Source organism: Ruditapes philippinarum, unplaced genomic scaffold (assembly GCF_026571515.1).
Source record: "Ruditapes philippinarum isolate M1 unplaced genomic scaffold, ASM2657151v2 ctg1836_1_1_1_1, whole genome shotgun sequence".
Lineage (NCBI taxonomy): Eukaryota > Metazoa > Mollusca > Bivalvia > Venerida > Veneridae > Ruditapes > Ruditapes philippinarum.
This window is the reverse complement of record NW_026859211.1, coordinates 95,571-110,726: the sequence shown is the minus strand read 5'-3', so window position 1 is coordinate 110,726 and position 15,156 is coordinate 95,571. Positions and strand designations below refer to the sequence as shown.

General features: G+C 33.5%; 1 protein-coding gene across 2 annotated transcripts; it reads right to left on the bottom strand.

Moving 5' to 3' along the window:
• Window positions 1–1,997: 1,997 nt before the first annotated feature.
• Window positions 1,998–14,282, bottom strand: LOC132755619 (DNA-binding protein P3A2-like). Of its 2 annotated transcripts, none has more exons than XM_060746512.1 (9): window positions 13,915–14,043; window positions 12,142–12,365; window positions 11,139–11,253; window positions 9,966–10,098; window positions 8,544–8,690; window positions 5,200–5,358; window positions 4,509–4,760; window positions 3,564–3,771; window positions 1,998–2,425 (listed from the first exon to the last, which is right to left on the bottom strand). In XM_060746512.1, exons 2-9 carry the CDS (start codon window positions 12,320–12,322, stop codon window positions 2,088–2,090), a joined length of 1,533 nt encoding a protein of 510 aa, XP_060602495.1. In that variant the 5' UTR covers window positions 12,323–12,365; window positions 13,915–14,043; the 3' UTR covers window positions 1,998–2,087. The 2 variants fall into 2 exon arrangements, with proteins under 2 accessions (XP_060602495.1, XP_060602494.1); XM_060746511.1 differs by lacking the exon at window positions 13,915–14,043 and adding an exon at window positions 14,191–14,282 and having other exon boundaries at window positions 1,999–2,425.
• Window positions 14,283–15,156: the final 874 nt, after the last annotated feature.

The following is a 15,156-nucleotide window of genomic DNA, read 5'->3' as shown; positions in this document are numbered from 1 at the left end:
ATTAATTAATATGTACATAATATACATTGCCTGTCATTGAAACTTTGAACATACAATTTAATTTCGTATGCCCAATGAAAATTAAAAATTAAAGAAATGAATAAATCCCAAAAGTTTATTTACACATTCAGATACAATAGAATAACATATCTACATCTCCGATACATTTAAAGAATTTTTGACAATGCATATACTATGTTACCCTGTTATTGCGTATTCAATATTCACCCATGCTTAAACTCTAATAAATTTAATCTATTTACTAAATTCAAAGAAGCTAAATGGACTTTTTATGCAAGATCCAACGATCTTTGTATAATAGAAATAGAATAGTTTATTTCAATTAATGGGTCACATTCATGCACATCAATATCCCACATAATGGGCAAATAAATATTTCACATAATATAAGTGTATTAAATCAATAAATTCTTGATTCTGATTATTTTTTAAAAAAAATAACTTTAAAAATGACAAATTTAGACTAACTCTTGGGAAATTAAATTTTAAAATTAAGAAGGCCCAAATTATGACATTAACTATTATAGAAGGAAAGTTATGTCATTTCCCTTTTTTTAAAAAGGCCCCAAAATTTTTTTTCTTAAAAATATTATAGACAATTTATTTGGGTTTTTGGGTTTTAATCATTTTTTTCTCCCAAAAAATTTAAACAGGGCCAAAAATGGACATTTTTTACGAAGGCCCAAAAGATTACCAAAATTTTATATTTAAACCATTTTGTAAGTCAAAGTTTCCCGTTTTTAAAAGTCGGTTAATTATGAAAACTAAGGACTTTTTTAGTAGACTTTACAAGCCATTAACTTTTTAAAAAATATCAAAGCTCTGGGGTTTTTTCTAGATCCCACAAAAGATTTTCCAAAATTTTTAATTTTTTTTAGCTAGCTCAAGTAAACCTACATATTATAAAAGAATTCAATAATTTTTATACTTGTGTAAAACCACCATTTTTGGGAAAAAAAATTTTTACCAATTTGGGGTTGGGGCTGTTGAAAAAAAGTAAAAAAGAAAACAACATTTGATGATGACCAAAAACCCTTTTTTTTTGCAGGCAAACATTAAAGGTTTTAATAAAAAAGTTATTTAAATTAATGTTTCTAGGGACTGGGGGCGATTTTCCCCCAGACCCTGACACCAAAAGAGGGATGCATGGGGGGATTTAGGGCCCTAGTTTTAATCACGGGATACCACCTCCACAAATGAAGCAAAAAATTCAACAAGCCTTAGTTTCAAGAATGGGAAAAATAATCCCAATTTTTCAAAGATTCTGTCAATTTAGCAAAAGGGTTTTTGCATTCAGGGCATAATGGGTCAATACACAAAGATTTACTAAACTGAAGAAAATCTCCACTGACTTCCCGACAAGTCCTCGTATGGAGGGACATATTTTGATCTTAAATTCCCCAGTTGAATCATGGCTCATAAAACACCCCCCCCCCCCCCCCCCCCCCCCCCCCCCCCCCCCCCCCCCGCGGGTTTGTTTTTTTTGAATGCAGGTAACCATGTCATTTTCGAACTTAAACTCAAAACAATAGAAGGGGCCTTGACTACCAATTTTTAAAGACATTATTAGAACCGTGTCCTTCAGTTTTGCAAAATACTTAAAAATCAAATATGCCCTTCCTTATAAAAAAGAAAAAAAAAAACGAATGCATTTTCATATCCATCAGTGTATGTCGTTCCAGCATATATCCATGTAACACTTACCTGGTTCCAGTTCAAACAAAGATAAGAATACACAACATGTTGTGCACTTTACCACTTTACACTATTCAGTTAATACTTATTTGGAAATTTTCCCTATAATTTATAAGACTTAGTCCACAAGAAAGAAATGAACCCAATCCTTTTTAAGATATTTTGTGCCCAGAAAGATCCCAATATCCCCTTACTTCAAACACCTAAAACCCTCAGAGATATATTTTCATTTCAATAGATACATTTATATGACCAGAACATTTTACAAGGGGGTGTTATTTTCCCTTTCTATTTCATTTTCATAATTTGAACACATTGGCTCTTATATACAAATATACAATACATATTTAAATATCCAAACAGTCTGTTAACTATGAAGTCTCAGTTTTACATGCAACAGTTCCTGTAGATATCAAGCTATCAGATCCATCCCCACTGGCACCTTGTATATGTTGTTGATTTAACTGTACACCTAGAGGCTCCCCTACATGTACAATCTCCTGGTGAGCCTCTAAATGCTGTTGAAGGGTTTGTTGCTGCTGCAGCTGCTCTAGTTGCTGCTGTGTGATAATCTGTGGCTGCTGGACTTGCTGGGTGGTAGTTGCCTGGGTGAACACCACCTGACCAGTGGACCCTAGATCCAGTGTTCCCTGTTGCTGGGATGCCATAAGACTTTGATATATTGAGACAGGTATTGACATCATTCCAGCTGAAATAAGAAATGCAATTTCACAATTATTTTGAAGTTATAGATTATGAATTATTACATAAATATAATCTAAGGCTGCTTGGGCTGATGCTTTGAAATATCAATTTATATAGATAGATAATGTAAGCTAGCTTAGCGTTATGTGCTTAAAATTTAATTTTTTTGATGGCAGGTGGAGGAAGACCTCAGGTACGCTACCACGCATTATTTCAGGCACAAACGGGCATCTGAGCAAAACCACAGACAATCCATTAGCTAGCTAGATAGCTTCCTCACATGAAAGAATCTCAAGTCCCTGTCAAGATTTGAATCCACAGCGGTAAGGGGCAAGTGGTTTAAAGTCAACGACCTTAAACACATAGTTAGGAACACCTTAGAATTTACATAAATTGCATAGAATGCGTCCAAAACAGTAAATCCAAAATATCCCTGAAGTTCATTTGTTGCATGCTAAAACATTGTGATAAACACAGAAAATCATAAAATATTTTGCATTTCTTAATCTTAATTATGAAACAAGAGCTATCAATTATGAGTCGGACAGCATGCTTGACTATTCTCAGTGATTGAAAGTAACACAAGAGCTTGGTTAATGTTGAATTTTTAAAAGTTCAAATTTGGCCATAATTTTGAACTTCAACCCAATCCCTTAAGTAGCTTTGGAAATGCAAACTTGCATGCAAACACAAAGACTGTGACGCCGATGCCAGGGTGCCAAAGAGAAACAAGAAATGTCAAACGGCACATTTGACCCCCCTTTCTAGCTCTTAACTCATACTATAGGTAATTTTGTTATAGAAACATGCCATAAATGGGTACATGGAAGCGTTAAGTTATGAAAAAAGAAAAATAATGACCAATGTATGACCTGAAACTGAATGGAAGCTATCATTAGTATAATGAGCGGAAACCATTCTGACATTTAATGCCCCTGTCACCTTCACTTTTGACCTAGTGACCCCAAAATCAATAGTAGTTATGACCTATCAGTATGTGAAATATAAAGAGTTTGTGATAAATAATTTTTAAGATAACAAGTGCAAAGCCATGTGGTCTACTGACAAACAGACAAACAAAACAATATACCGCCTCTTTTTCGAAGGGGGACATAATAAAACATTTCAAGTCACAAACATACTGGTTGGATCAGTTGTCAGCGGGGCACTTTCCCCATTTGCCAGGATTAAACGGCCTCCACTGATGGTAAGAGATGCACCACCTGGCAGTTCGCCTATGGCTGAGTTGGCTTGAACCTCTTGTGATTGCTGAGCTGTTAATGCTGTATCCATAGCCTGTAAACCACCACTTACATCTTGGCTCACATGGTTAATATTTTCTTGAGGTATCTGTATTTGTATATAAGGGCATACAAAATTTTAAGGCATATTTCAATCAATTTTTGTTACTGAAATGTTTCATATACAGTAATAATTAGATATCCACTGATAAGCCTTTTATTAGGTGTTTTTTTTTTCAAAACAGTCACTCACAACTCATTCAATAAATCAAATAAAATGTTATTCTTTACAAAGGTAACAACCCTTGCTTCCAGCAAAGGGGAAGACTTAGTTCTTATGTAATCTGTTTACTTCAAAGATTCTTAATCTTAATATGTTGATATCCAATGGACCATATATCTGGACTAAACAGAGAAATGTCCTCAAATAAAAGCACAAAAAATTACTTTTTGGAAGTCAGAGACTAATGGTGTAGTATCAGGGTATTTGTGAGAGAGAGAAAATCAACAAAGTTCTTGACCTAATAATACTAATCATTGAAAATTTGTTTTTAACGGTAACATTTTACAAATGGTTAAATCATAAATGAGCCACGTCATGACAAAACCAACATAGTGCGTTTGCAACCAGCATGGATCCAGACCAGCCTGCGCATCTGCGTAGTCTGATCAGGATCCACGCTGTTCGCTTACAAATCCTATCACATTTAGAGAAACTGATAGGGAACAGCATGGATCCTGATCAGATTGCGCGGATGCGCAGGCTGGACTGGATCCATGCTGGTGGCAAACCCATTATGTTGGTTTTGTCATGACACGGCTCAAATGTATTATGATAAAGCTTACAGCTGTCATGGAGTGTACTACAGTTGCCTGTGTACCATCTGGTAGTGTGACCACACTGTTTGGTCCTGTGTCTATTTGTATGATTGAAACTGTTCCGTCAGGATTATTTATAGTCTGTACCATTGTTCCGAGGTAAGCTGGCTGAGTTTCTGCACCGGCTCCTTCCTCCCCGAATATGTTCAATAAATCTTCACGACCATGATGCTTGTAACAGTTCCTTACAATTGATTTTAATGCTTCTGTCCATGAAACCTAAAAACAGTTGAATAATATCGCATAAAAACCTTTAACTTGAAAATCCTCAACCCCCTCCTGTTTACATATAATAAGTACCATTTAAAATACATCAATATGAACTGTATATCAATTTCTATCTCCAGATAAGTTTTTAATTAATGTAATCATTCTTTTAGAAGATTAAAAATAATCTTAGCTATTCTTTATCATTACACTTTTTTTTACAAGTCATACACACCAATTTTTTATTGACCAGTTATACATTTGCATTCTAATTATTTTGTTAGTAACACAAAAATGACAAACATTTGAAAAGTTTACAGACAGTTTTTTTGTTGCTTATAGGCCCAATGTGGGTAACCCTGTTTATTGATCCCAAAATAAGTTTGGGGTTGGAGTCATTTACTTTGACAGTTACTTTGAGTAAGAAACAAAACAAACACATTTTACTAACCCTCTTCTTTTCCTCTTCTGTACGTACATCACTGCGAACATTTGCCCACGGAACATCATTAGGCCACCAGACTGGTCGACTTTCACTTTTACCCCAGGCTGGTTTACTACGCCCAGTGGAATATTTCAACATCTCAGGTATGAAAGTACGTAATTGGGCCTAAAATACATGGGTCACAAAATTACACTTTGTAAGCCAAATAGTAAGATCCCCTCTAAATGCCACCATACCACAAGTAAATATCCCAAAATTATTTTTGAGCCAAAACAAAACTACCATATTCAGTCGAAAGGTAAAGACTTGACTGTTTTCCAAGTCCCATGGGAAGAAGGTCACCTGTTTTAGAAGGGGCCGGTAGGCACATTTGACTGGCACATCAACATAAAGTTAAGTTAATAATCCAAATTTACCACTGACATTACAAGTAAAGAAAATCTAGAAAACAATAGCAGTGCCTCTTAAAGGGACACTTAGGTTTAAAAGCCTAAAAACATAACATTTGAATTTCTTACATAAATGAGCTGGGGCACTTTAAACAGAAATATTTGAAAGGTAATGGTTAAAAAATATACTTCTAAATAAATTGAAAATCGTATTTTTATGCTATTCTTAGCCCGATTTAAGTGAAAAGTGTTTAAAGGCTTTTCATTTTGGGTCATTTTTTTACAATTTGAATATTTTTTCTGGAAAAACAAAGTGCGCAAATTATCTGAAATTTTGCACAAAGATTAGTGGTCTAAACCTACGTCAAATGGTACATTTATGTGGAAAAAATATTTCAGTCCCATCATGTCAAAAAATCTCAGTGGAGTCCCTTTAAACTGACATAATTATGATTAACAAGGGCATGCTTCAAACTATATGATAGGCAATTTTGAATTAAATCCTTACAAAGTATTAAGCAACAAGCATTTGATAGAATTGCGGGCAATACAGTAGTCCCCTACCGGTCCCTCAAAAAGTTCTTTAATTGTCATACACTCCTGTGTATTGCCATTTATAATGAATTTGAGGATGAAGTCTGTATTTGAAAATATCAACCACAAAACATAATAAAATAAGTTTGTCTATATCACAGTAATGTGTTAAGTTTCCATGCTTAGTAAGGAAATTATGTTTATACAACCTTGTCATATTATTACGATGTGGGGTTTTAAAGTAAATCCTATAAGGAATGAAGAAGTTGAAGTGAAAATACCAGTTTCTCGAAAAAAATCTAAGTTCAAGGGGGACATAATTCTGGAAATAGTCTTGCTAGAGTATTTAACCTTCTCAAAAATGTCGAGTGATAATAAGAAACATATATATGAAGTTTGAAGTAGATACATTAGGAAATAAAGAAGTTATTTAAAAAAGACAACATTTTTTCCCCTAAAAAATCTAAGTTCAAGGGAGGTAATACTGATATTTTTTGTGCTAGAGTTATAAACCTTGTCACATATGATGTGGTTGATGACCAGAAACTTATATTTAAAGTTTGAAGTAAACACCTTAAGAAACAAGCAATTATCATAGTATTGCAAGCAATCCATAAGTCCCCTACCGGTAAGAGCCCAAGCAACATTCTGAAGGGCCATTTGCCATTCACTTATGTTCCTATTTTAAGTAAATTTGTTGAAAAAGTTCTTTAAAAGTGATCACAGGAAACAGTTTTTATGTACAGACAGACGGACTGAAGGACACTCTAAAGTTATTTTTTAAACATCCCTGTTATCAAAATATAACATTTTTAAAATCCTATCATGATTGAAGAAGTTGGAGTAAAAATTACCAATTTCTCAAAAAAAAAGTCTAAGTTCAAAAGGGGCATAATTCTGGAAATAGTCTTGCTAAAGTATTGAACACTCACAAATGTTGAGTGACAATAAGAAACATTTATATGAAGTTTGAAGTAGATACATTCAGAAAAAGAAGTTATTAAAAAAAAAACAATGTTTTTTCATGAAAATTTTAAGTTCAAGGAGGTAATTCTGATAAAAATTTTGTGCTAGAGTTGTAAACATTGTCACATATGATGTGGTTGATGACAAGCAACTTATATTTAAAGTTTGAAGAAAATACCTTAAGAAATAAAGAACTTATAGTGAAAAAACTTAAAAACTAGAATCAGAAATCTTGAAATTCAGTCTATTTGTTGCCATAGCAACCAGAATTTTCAACATAGGAAGATAAAAAAGGATGTGCATAATTTCCATACTGCCATCTACCCATATGTCAAGTTTCATAAACATATTTTCAGTACTTTTTGTGTTATCACTGGATCAAGGTTATGTGTAAAATTTGCCATATTTTCAGTCTATTTGTTGCCATAGCAACCAGAATTTTCAACATAGGAAGAAAAGAAAAAGACGTGCATAATCTCCATACTTCCATCTATCCATATATCATGTTTCATAAAAATATTTTCAGTACTTTTTGCGTAATCGCGGGATCCAGGTTATGTGTAAAATTTGCCATATTTTCAGTCTATTTGTTGCCATAGCAACCAGAATTTTCAACATAGGAAGAAAAGAAAAAGACGTGCATAATCTCCATACTGCCATCTATCCATATATCAAGTTTCATTAAAATATTTTCAGTACTTTTTGCATTATCGCGGGATCCAGTTTTGTGGACGGACGGACGGACTGACGGACGGACAGACAGACAGACGGACGGAGGGTAAACCTAAAGTCCCCTCCGGTAAACCGGTAGGGGACTAATAAAGAACATATAGTGAAAAAGCTGAAAAATTTAAATCAGAAATTCAGGCTATTTGTTGCCATAACAACCAGAATTTTCAACATAGGAAGAAAAGAAAAAGATGTGCATAATCTCCAGACTGCCATCTACCCATATTTCAAGTTTCATAAAAATATATTTTCAGTACTTTTTGAGTTATCACTGGATCCAGTTTATGTGTTAAATTTGCCATATTTTCAGACTATTTGTTGCCATAGCAACCAGAATTTTCAACATAGGAAGAAAAAAAAAAGACGTGCATAATCTCCATACTGCCATCTATCCATATATCAAGTTTCATAAAAATATTTTCAGTACTTTTTGCGTTATCGCGGGATCCAGTTTTGTGGACGGACGGACTGACAGACGGACAGACAGACGGACGGAGGGTAAACCTAAAGTCCCCTCCGGTTAAACCGGTAGGGGACTAAAAAACAACAGCAATAAAATAATGAACATTATTGAATGTTGACTTTGCTGTACATCTCATTATCTAAATTTAGTCTTACTGATATTGAATAACATATTTATTTTACACTTTATACCACAATATAATCACTTTGTTGCAAGAAAATAAAAGCAAATGTACAGTATAATCATCTGAAAAGTTTGAAAAAATTTACTTGGTTCATTTTATCAACTGGTGTTGGTATACCATCAAGTGCAAGTGGTGGAAGCTCGTAAGTTAACGAAACATCGCTGTTTGGTGGAGCATGCACTGCCAATGCCACATCTAGATCCTGCATTATTGTGGACTTGCAGTTCTTCATCTGAAATTTTGAGTTCTCAAATTTAGAAGAGGATACAAATCAAAATGGGATTTTTTTTTACTTAAAGCTGCATGCCTCCAGATGAGTTAAGATAGTTCAAGAAAATCAAACTTGAGAAAAATGTACTAAGATTTTAAGAAAAGTAAAAACCATTCATGATTCAATAATAATTTACATGTTATGTGCAATAAGTGACTTATTTTACAGTATTTCTACTGCGTGACTAACACAGTGAGGACTATTTTTGCATATTTTTTCCTCTTTTTGGTATCTGAAGTGGATTAAGTGCTGTTTGCAACGTGTAAATTACTTTTTTATTCACTCCACAATATTTTACTGTTAAATAGTCATTTTCAAAATTGGCATGAAAATTAGCGTGTATCTGGGAGCATGCTACTTTAAAATTGTGATCCAATAATGACACTGATTGAAAATTAAATATCTTTAGTTTATGTAGTATTTATTTGAGTTTGATTGTGTAGGAAGCTATAAGCTTATAATGACACTCTCGAACCAACAAGTACTGAGCAATGAGTATAAAGTTTCTGGTTCAAGGAAACAATAGCTTGCCCCTGACAGAGTTTGAACCCACACAGTTAGTGATCCTTAAATTACTATAGTCTGACGTGCCCCCCAAAAAAAATCTTTTTTGAGAAAACTAAGTTTTGACATGTTTCATAACATATTATTAGTGATGGGTTATTTGTTCATACCCTATAAATACTTAAAAGCTGTGTATAAGGTAGTTATTTTCAACTTTTTAAATTTTCTCCACTTCTTGCACTAAAAAATGAGTTTAATTTTTCTAATTCATGCCAGGAGCCTCTCCTAAAACAGCTTAAAAAATGCCTTGGGGCGACTGACAACATACATTCAAATTTTGTTAAGTTTAGTTCATATTTAGTAATAATCAGACAATTTAAGTAAAGCTAGCTAAATCAAAGTATATTTTTCTCTTTATACATCTCTGATAAGTGAACCCATTCTTAATTTTACTACAAATAAGTATTTTTATTTTGCCCCAAAATTGTTCTTAATATAAATTAACTTAAATACTGTAATTTTACTTTTTAAGAGTGATTTTTTTCCGATATCTGATATTTTTTCAAAAACATACAAAATTGTGCAGACTTAAACCTAAGAGCTAAAACAAAGAAAAATCTCTTAAAAATATCAGGGAACAGGGATCATGCAATATAATCAAAGTCTGTGAAATATAGAAATGAATTCCAGAACAAAATATGAATACAAAACTCAAGAATCTGTACAACTTACAACATTTTCCAAAGGCTGGGATCCAAATACTTTGTATGAATTGAGACTTATGGCTTTGGATGGCGTACAACATAAAACCACAGCCTGCTGACCAACACGTGTTGTATATTCCTCTATACAAGCTTTCAGTTTCCTTTAAAAATAGAATTTAAAATACATGTAACAAAAAAATTATTTTATTGTCTTTAAATGTTAGATTCTTTAGACACTTTTTACTGGCTACTTGGGCCATCCTCCTTTCTTGCCTGTCTAGCAAATGTCATTTTAATATTTTAGAAATATATATGAAACTGACTCACAATTAAAAAAATCTCTTTTTAATATTCATCTTTTCTTTTCTAAGTTCTTACCATTATGTACTAACTTTTACTTCTCTTCTCCAGTACTAGGAAATAGTTTATGACATGCTTGCATGCATGTAGGAAGGGTTGCTAAAATGCATTACCAGCAATTTTTGTAAAACTGTTTATATATTTTTGAGCATTAGATATTTTCTCACTGAACCAAGAATTTGAAGCAAGGAGTAAATAATTCTGAATACAATATCTTTATATTTCAACATGTTAGACTTATCAATAAATTAACGGTATTAACCCTTAAAGTGCTGGAACCAAAAGCGTTAAGCCTTTGCCACCAGTATAGAGCCAGGCCAGCCTGCACATCCGTGCAGTCTGACCAGGCTCTATACTGTTGGCTGACAAATTTTAAATATTCAAATTGATATCCCTAAAATCGATAATGGACAGTCCCAAAAATGGATGTGGGACAAGTCCATTTAGAATATTAAGCATGTTCAGGGTTAACATCTGTAGATCACTTGTTGAAGCATTAGGTATAACTTAATTTTGAAATTATAACCTTCCACATTGAGTTTTTTGTTTTGTTTGTTGGGTTTATGTCGAACACAGTATAGATTATATGGCAACTTTCCAGCTTAACTGTTGAGGAAGACTTAGGGTGCCCTTTTGTGCATTATTTCAAACACAAACGGACACCTGAGTAGAATCACCAACATTCAAAAAGCTTAATTATAGCTTTCCCTCATGAGAAAATTTGAAGACGCTGGCGCAGCTTGAACCTACATCGGTAAGAGGTAAGTGGCATACAGACAATGACCGTAACCACTTTGCCAACACCCCTACACAAGGTGTTAAAGTTTCTATTATTCACTACCTTAATAGCCTGGTCTGTTGTCTTCTACGAACTGATGGATTTGTTTCAAACATATGATTGCGTTTCTTGCCACGACTTGTGTTGATGGCAGCTGCAGCGGCCACTCCAACTGGACCTGAAATGTTTATATTGTTATAATGTAACAAATAACTTGAAATAAATAAATATCTAATCCTTCTTTCAATTCAGATCATACTTGTAAAAGATAAATGTAGCATAATTAACAAAGTGTCAATAAGGAGTTGATTATGATAAGATTCAACATTATTTAAATTTTATATACATGTACATGTATGGTGGAATCAGACCAATCAAGTTGTATCTGATATATCAAACAAGGTGAGACAAAACCCAAATAAAAAATATAACATCATAAATGGTAAAACCTATACCAAAAATATAACATACATTGTACATGTATGATGCACATATGTACAAAATGAGAAGGACATGATGATGATGATGATGCAAATACAAATCTTATTCAGCATAAACCAAAACACATTGTTTATAGCCACATGCAAGCATAATCTTTAGAATGTATGGTCTTTATAGCATGTATTTAAATAACTCAGTGATTTTTCTCACTTAATTGGGAAGAGGCCTTAGCCTCTTGATTTTGGGAAAATTTTTCTCTAAAATTGCTGTTTTGGGAAGTAAAAACGCTGGTTTAAGTTCATATTTTTGGGAAAACTGCATGATTTTAAAGAAAATTTCAATTGGGAAGAGGCCTTTTTTCGGAGTCTGTTATATAAGTAGAAAAATCACTGAATTAACAGATATACAATTGAAGGCCCAACTCAATAAGTTAGGTTTTTGTTTGCAGCACTCAAATATGGAGAGAAATTACAAGAACAAATAAACTAGAATAAACCCTGTCATGACAGATCTATAAGTTCCCTTAACCAGCCTATTTTACTATACTTAAGTACCTTGGTTATAAAGGTCCTAATCTCAGTATCATCTCACCTTTAAATCTTGATACTGTAACAACAAAAAGTACCTGCAGCTTGTAACTGCGATGTAACTTCATCTCCAATAAGTTCCGACGCATCAAAGGCGCTCTCTGGAGAGCTTGGCTCACTCATTACATCATCCATCATCTCGGAGTTTATTTGTGTCGTATTTATAGTCGCAGTGTTGGCTACAGCATTTTGAACACTTGATGCCAAGCTTGAATTCATTACAAACCTCACGACACAATGAACAGTAACATTGCAACAAAACCTGAAAGAAATAAAGTTACTGAATACAATTTGACTATTTAAAGCATCAATTTCCATGCAGTTGTTTTGCTTGCTCTTTTTTATTGACACTATGGTAACATCAAAATAATTAACTGCCATTTTCATGGATTAACAAGATGCAGGAACAATCCATATACCCCTGGCGGTCGCACGTTAAATGCGTTCCATTTCCCCCCCACAGAGTGCCTCAAATTTTTCCAATAGCCATGTGACATCTGAGACAGATACCAGACGGACAGTATATCATGTTAAGATTTGAAGAAATTTCTGCTATAAAATGACATAAATCAACAGATTGTCACTGGGTCATAAAAAGTTGTTGGGAGTATGTTACCGCAAGTTGTGTCAGGGATTTTCGTTAGCTCAATCACTGACTTAATTATCTTTAATTACGTAATATGTATGGTGAAAATAGTGGCATAAAATTTTTGATGTTACGTAATATTTTTTTGAGAAAAGATAGGCATAATCTGAGACACAGTTCCCTAGATATTATATTCCAAAAATTTTATGACAAAACAATAAAAAATGACTTTGATAGGACGATTTAAAATAATAGGATTTTTGTTCAAAATTTATTTAATTTACAAAGGCATTCTTTTCAAATATGTTATTTTTTATGAAGATCAATTTTATTTTATTTATTTTATTTTTATTTTTAGCAACAACATAGATCACAGTTACATAATAAGATATATATATATATATATATATAAATATATCAAAGACATTTAATGCACAAGATTAAATTAAATAACAAAAATTACTAAATTAAGTTGGTTTAAATGACATTTATGGTAGTACCACGGAAAGTGTCTGTTGTCACCTTTAAATATCTCAAGACCAGAGCAGGGATTTTTTTTTTACTTATTTTATAGCCGATATTCGGTCATATTCCCAACTGAAAATAGTGTATTATTTTCCCAATCCACAGGAAAAAATTCCCAATTGAAAGTTACAAAATAAAAATATTGAATAACAAATTCAAAAATCTTTGAAAGTAAGGGCTTCTTCACTGTTATGGTGCTCAAATGTTTGAAGATGCCATCCTAGACAGTGATTCTTTACATGTGTAATTACTGCAAAATTTAAATCATGCATTTTTCCCAATTTTTATCAAAACATCACTGAAATTCCCAATTCCATGGGTATGGGACATATTCCCAAAATCCTGGGGAAAAAAACTGCAGAGACACACTGGAGATAGATTCTAACATGTTATCTCTATCTGATATCTCTGCCTTGAATGACATATAAACTGTTCAGTAGTCTAATATATTTTAGACAAAATTACTCTTGCTCTACAATTCCTTCCCTCATTAATTTATTATTCTACTATTTAGCTACAGAAAACAACAATTGTTTGATTGTGTGAATGAAGCTCGATTCGGGCAATGTGGCAGCCTCGGACATTCTGGCATTTGTAATACAAGTTTTGTGTTACTAAAAATAGCAGAAAGACCGGCCATTTTATCTGTATTGATTCTAATTGATCAGCATTATAGATGTTTAGGAATTAACATGGTTACTTTTGAAGGGATGTGATACATCGCAAACATTGTCCACAAATCTTCTTTATAGGAAAGGACAGTCATCGTCTGCACTGTTTGCATTTGATGTTTCAAATGCGCAAAGAAGACAAATTTTTGATGCGCCAGAGCCTGCGCGTCAAACAAATCAAAATTTTGCGGCAACGAACGGAGAATTCCGTAACAATTTTGTTGAAAGTACGGTGTAATTACATCTGTTGATATTTTGGACTTAAATAGAACACGAAAGGGTAAAAGATAATGAGAAGAATTTACCTTAGAACGAAAATGTGTACAGCGAACTTGATACAATCACACTTTTCCACCGAGAATGCGCAATTGTTTCAGTGCGCATCTAAGGGAAATAAATCTTCTCCCGCCACAATTTAAATGATAAATTATAAATGCTATTTTTCCAACAAACTATCTTTAACACACAAATAAACAAACTGCAGAAACAATTAGATTAAGAGACTCAATTGGTTATGTAGACCATAGGCGATAAAAAACTCTGTCAAAAAATTTAATTTTAATAATCTATAGATAGTAACATGTACACTTCCTGTTCCTTTTAACTCGTACCAGTCAGTCAGTTTGAGTTTATTTATACTCGGCGCCGGTTAAACCATCTGTCCGAGAATATAGCATCCGTGCCGGTCCACTAGGGTAGTCACATCGGGGACGTCTTTTTCATGCTGAGTCTTTCCTGAAGCCTATTCTTCGTTCGTTGGTGGTAGAGGAGTACGACAATACTGGCCAGGCATCAAGTTCCATACTGGTCGATAACAAAAACGGCTCTCGTTAGCGCCAACCCTCCAGAGTTAGTCACGACAGGTCAACCAATCACCTCTGGTACTTAAGATGACTTGACCTTGACCTGCCGTGTGCCTTCTCCGCGACGTGCACGCCTCTGGAGGGATTTGGAGAAGTTTTAACTCGTAGGCCTAGATCTGCATTTATGTAAGCGCTTCTGTACAGTATGACAAGGGGACGACACTTTTACCAAAGATTGGTTTTCACTGGAATATTTTTGTACAAATTGACGCCTGGCAAGATTTGTCCCGATGATCTAAGTTAAATGATATAAAGAATTTAAAACTGAATAGATCATGGTCATTTGATACCAAAATACAGTATATGAATACAGTTTATTAAAATACATTAAAGTCTCAGAAATGAATATTTCATTCTGTAGAAAGAGGTATTATAAGTTTTATAATACTGTAATAATTGATAATGTGA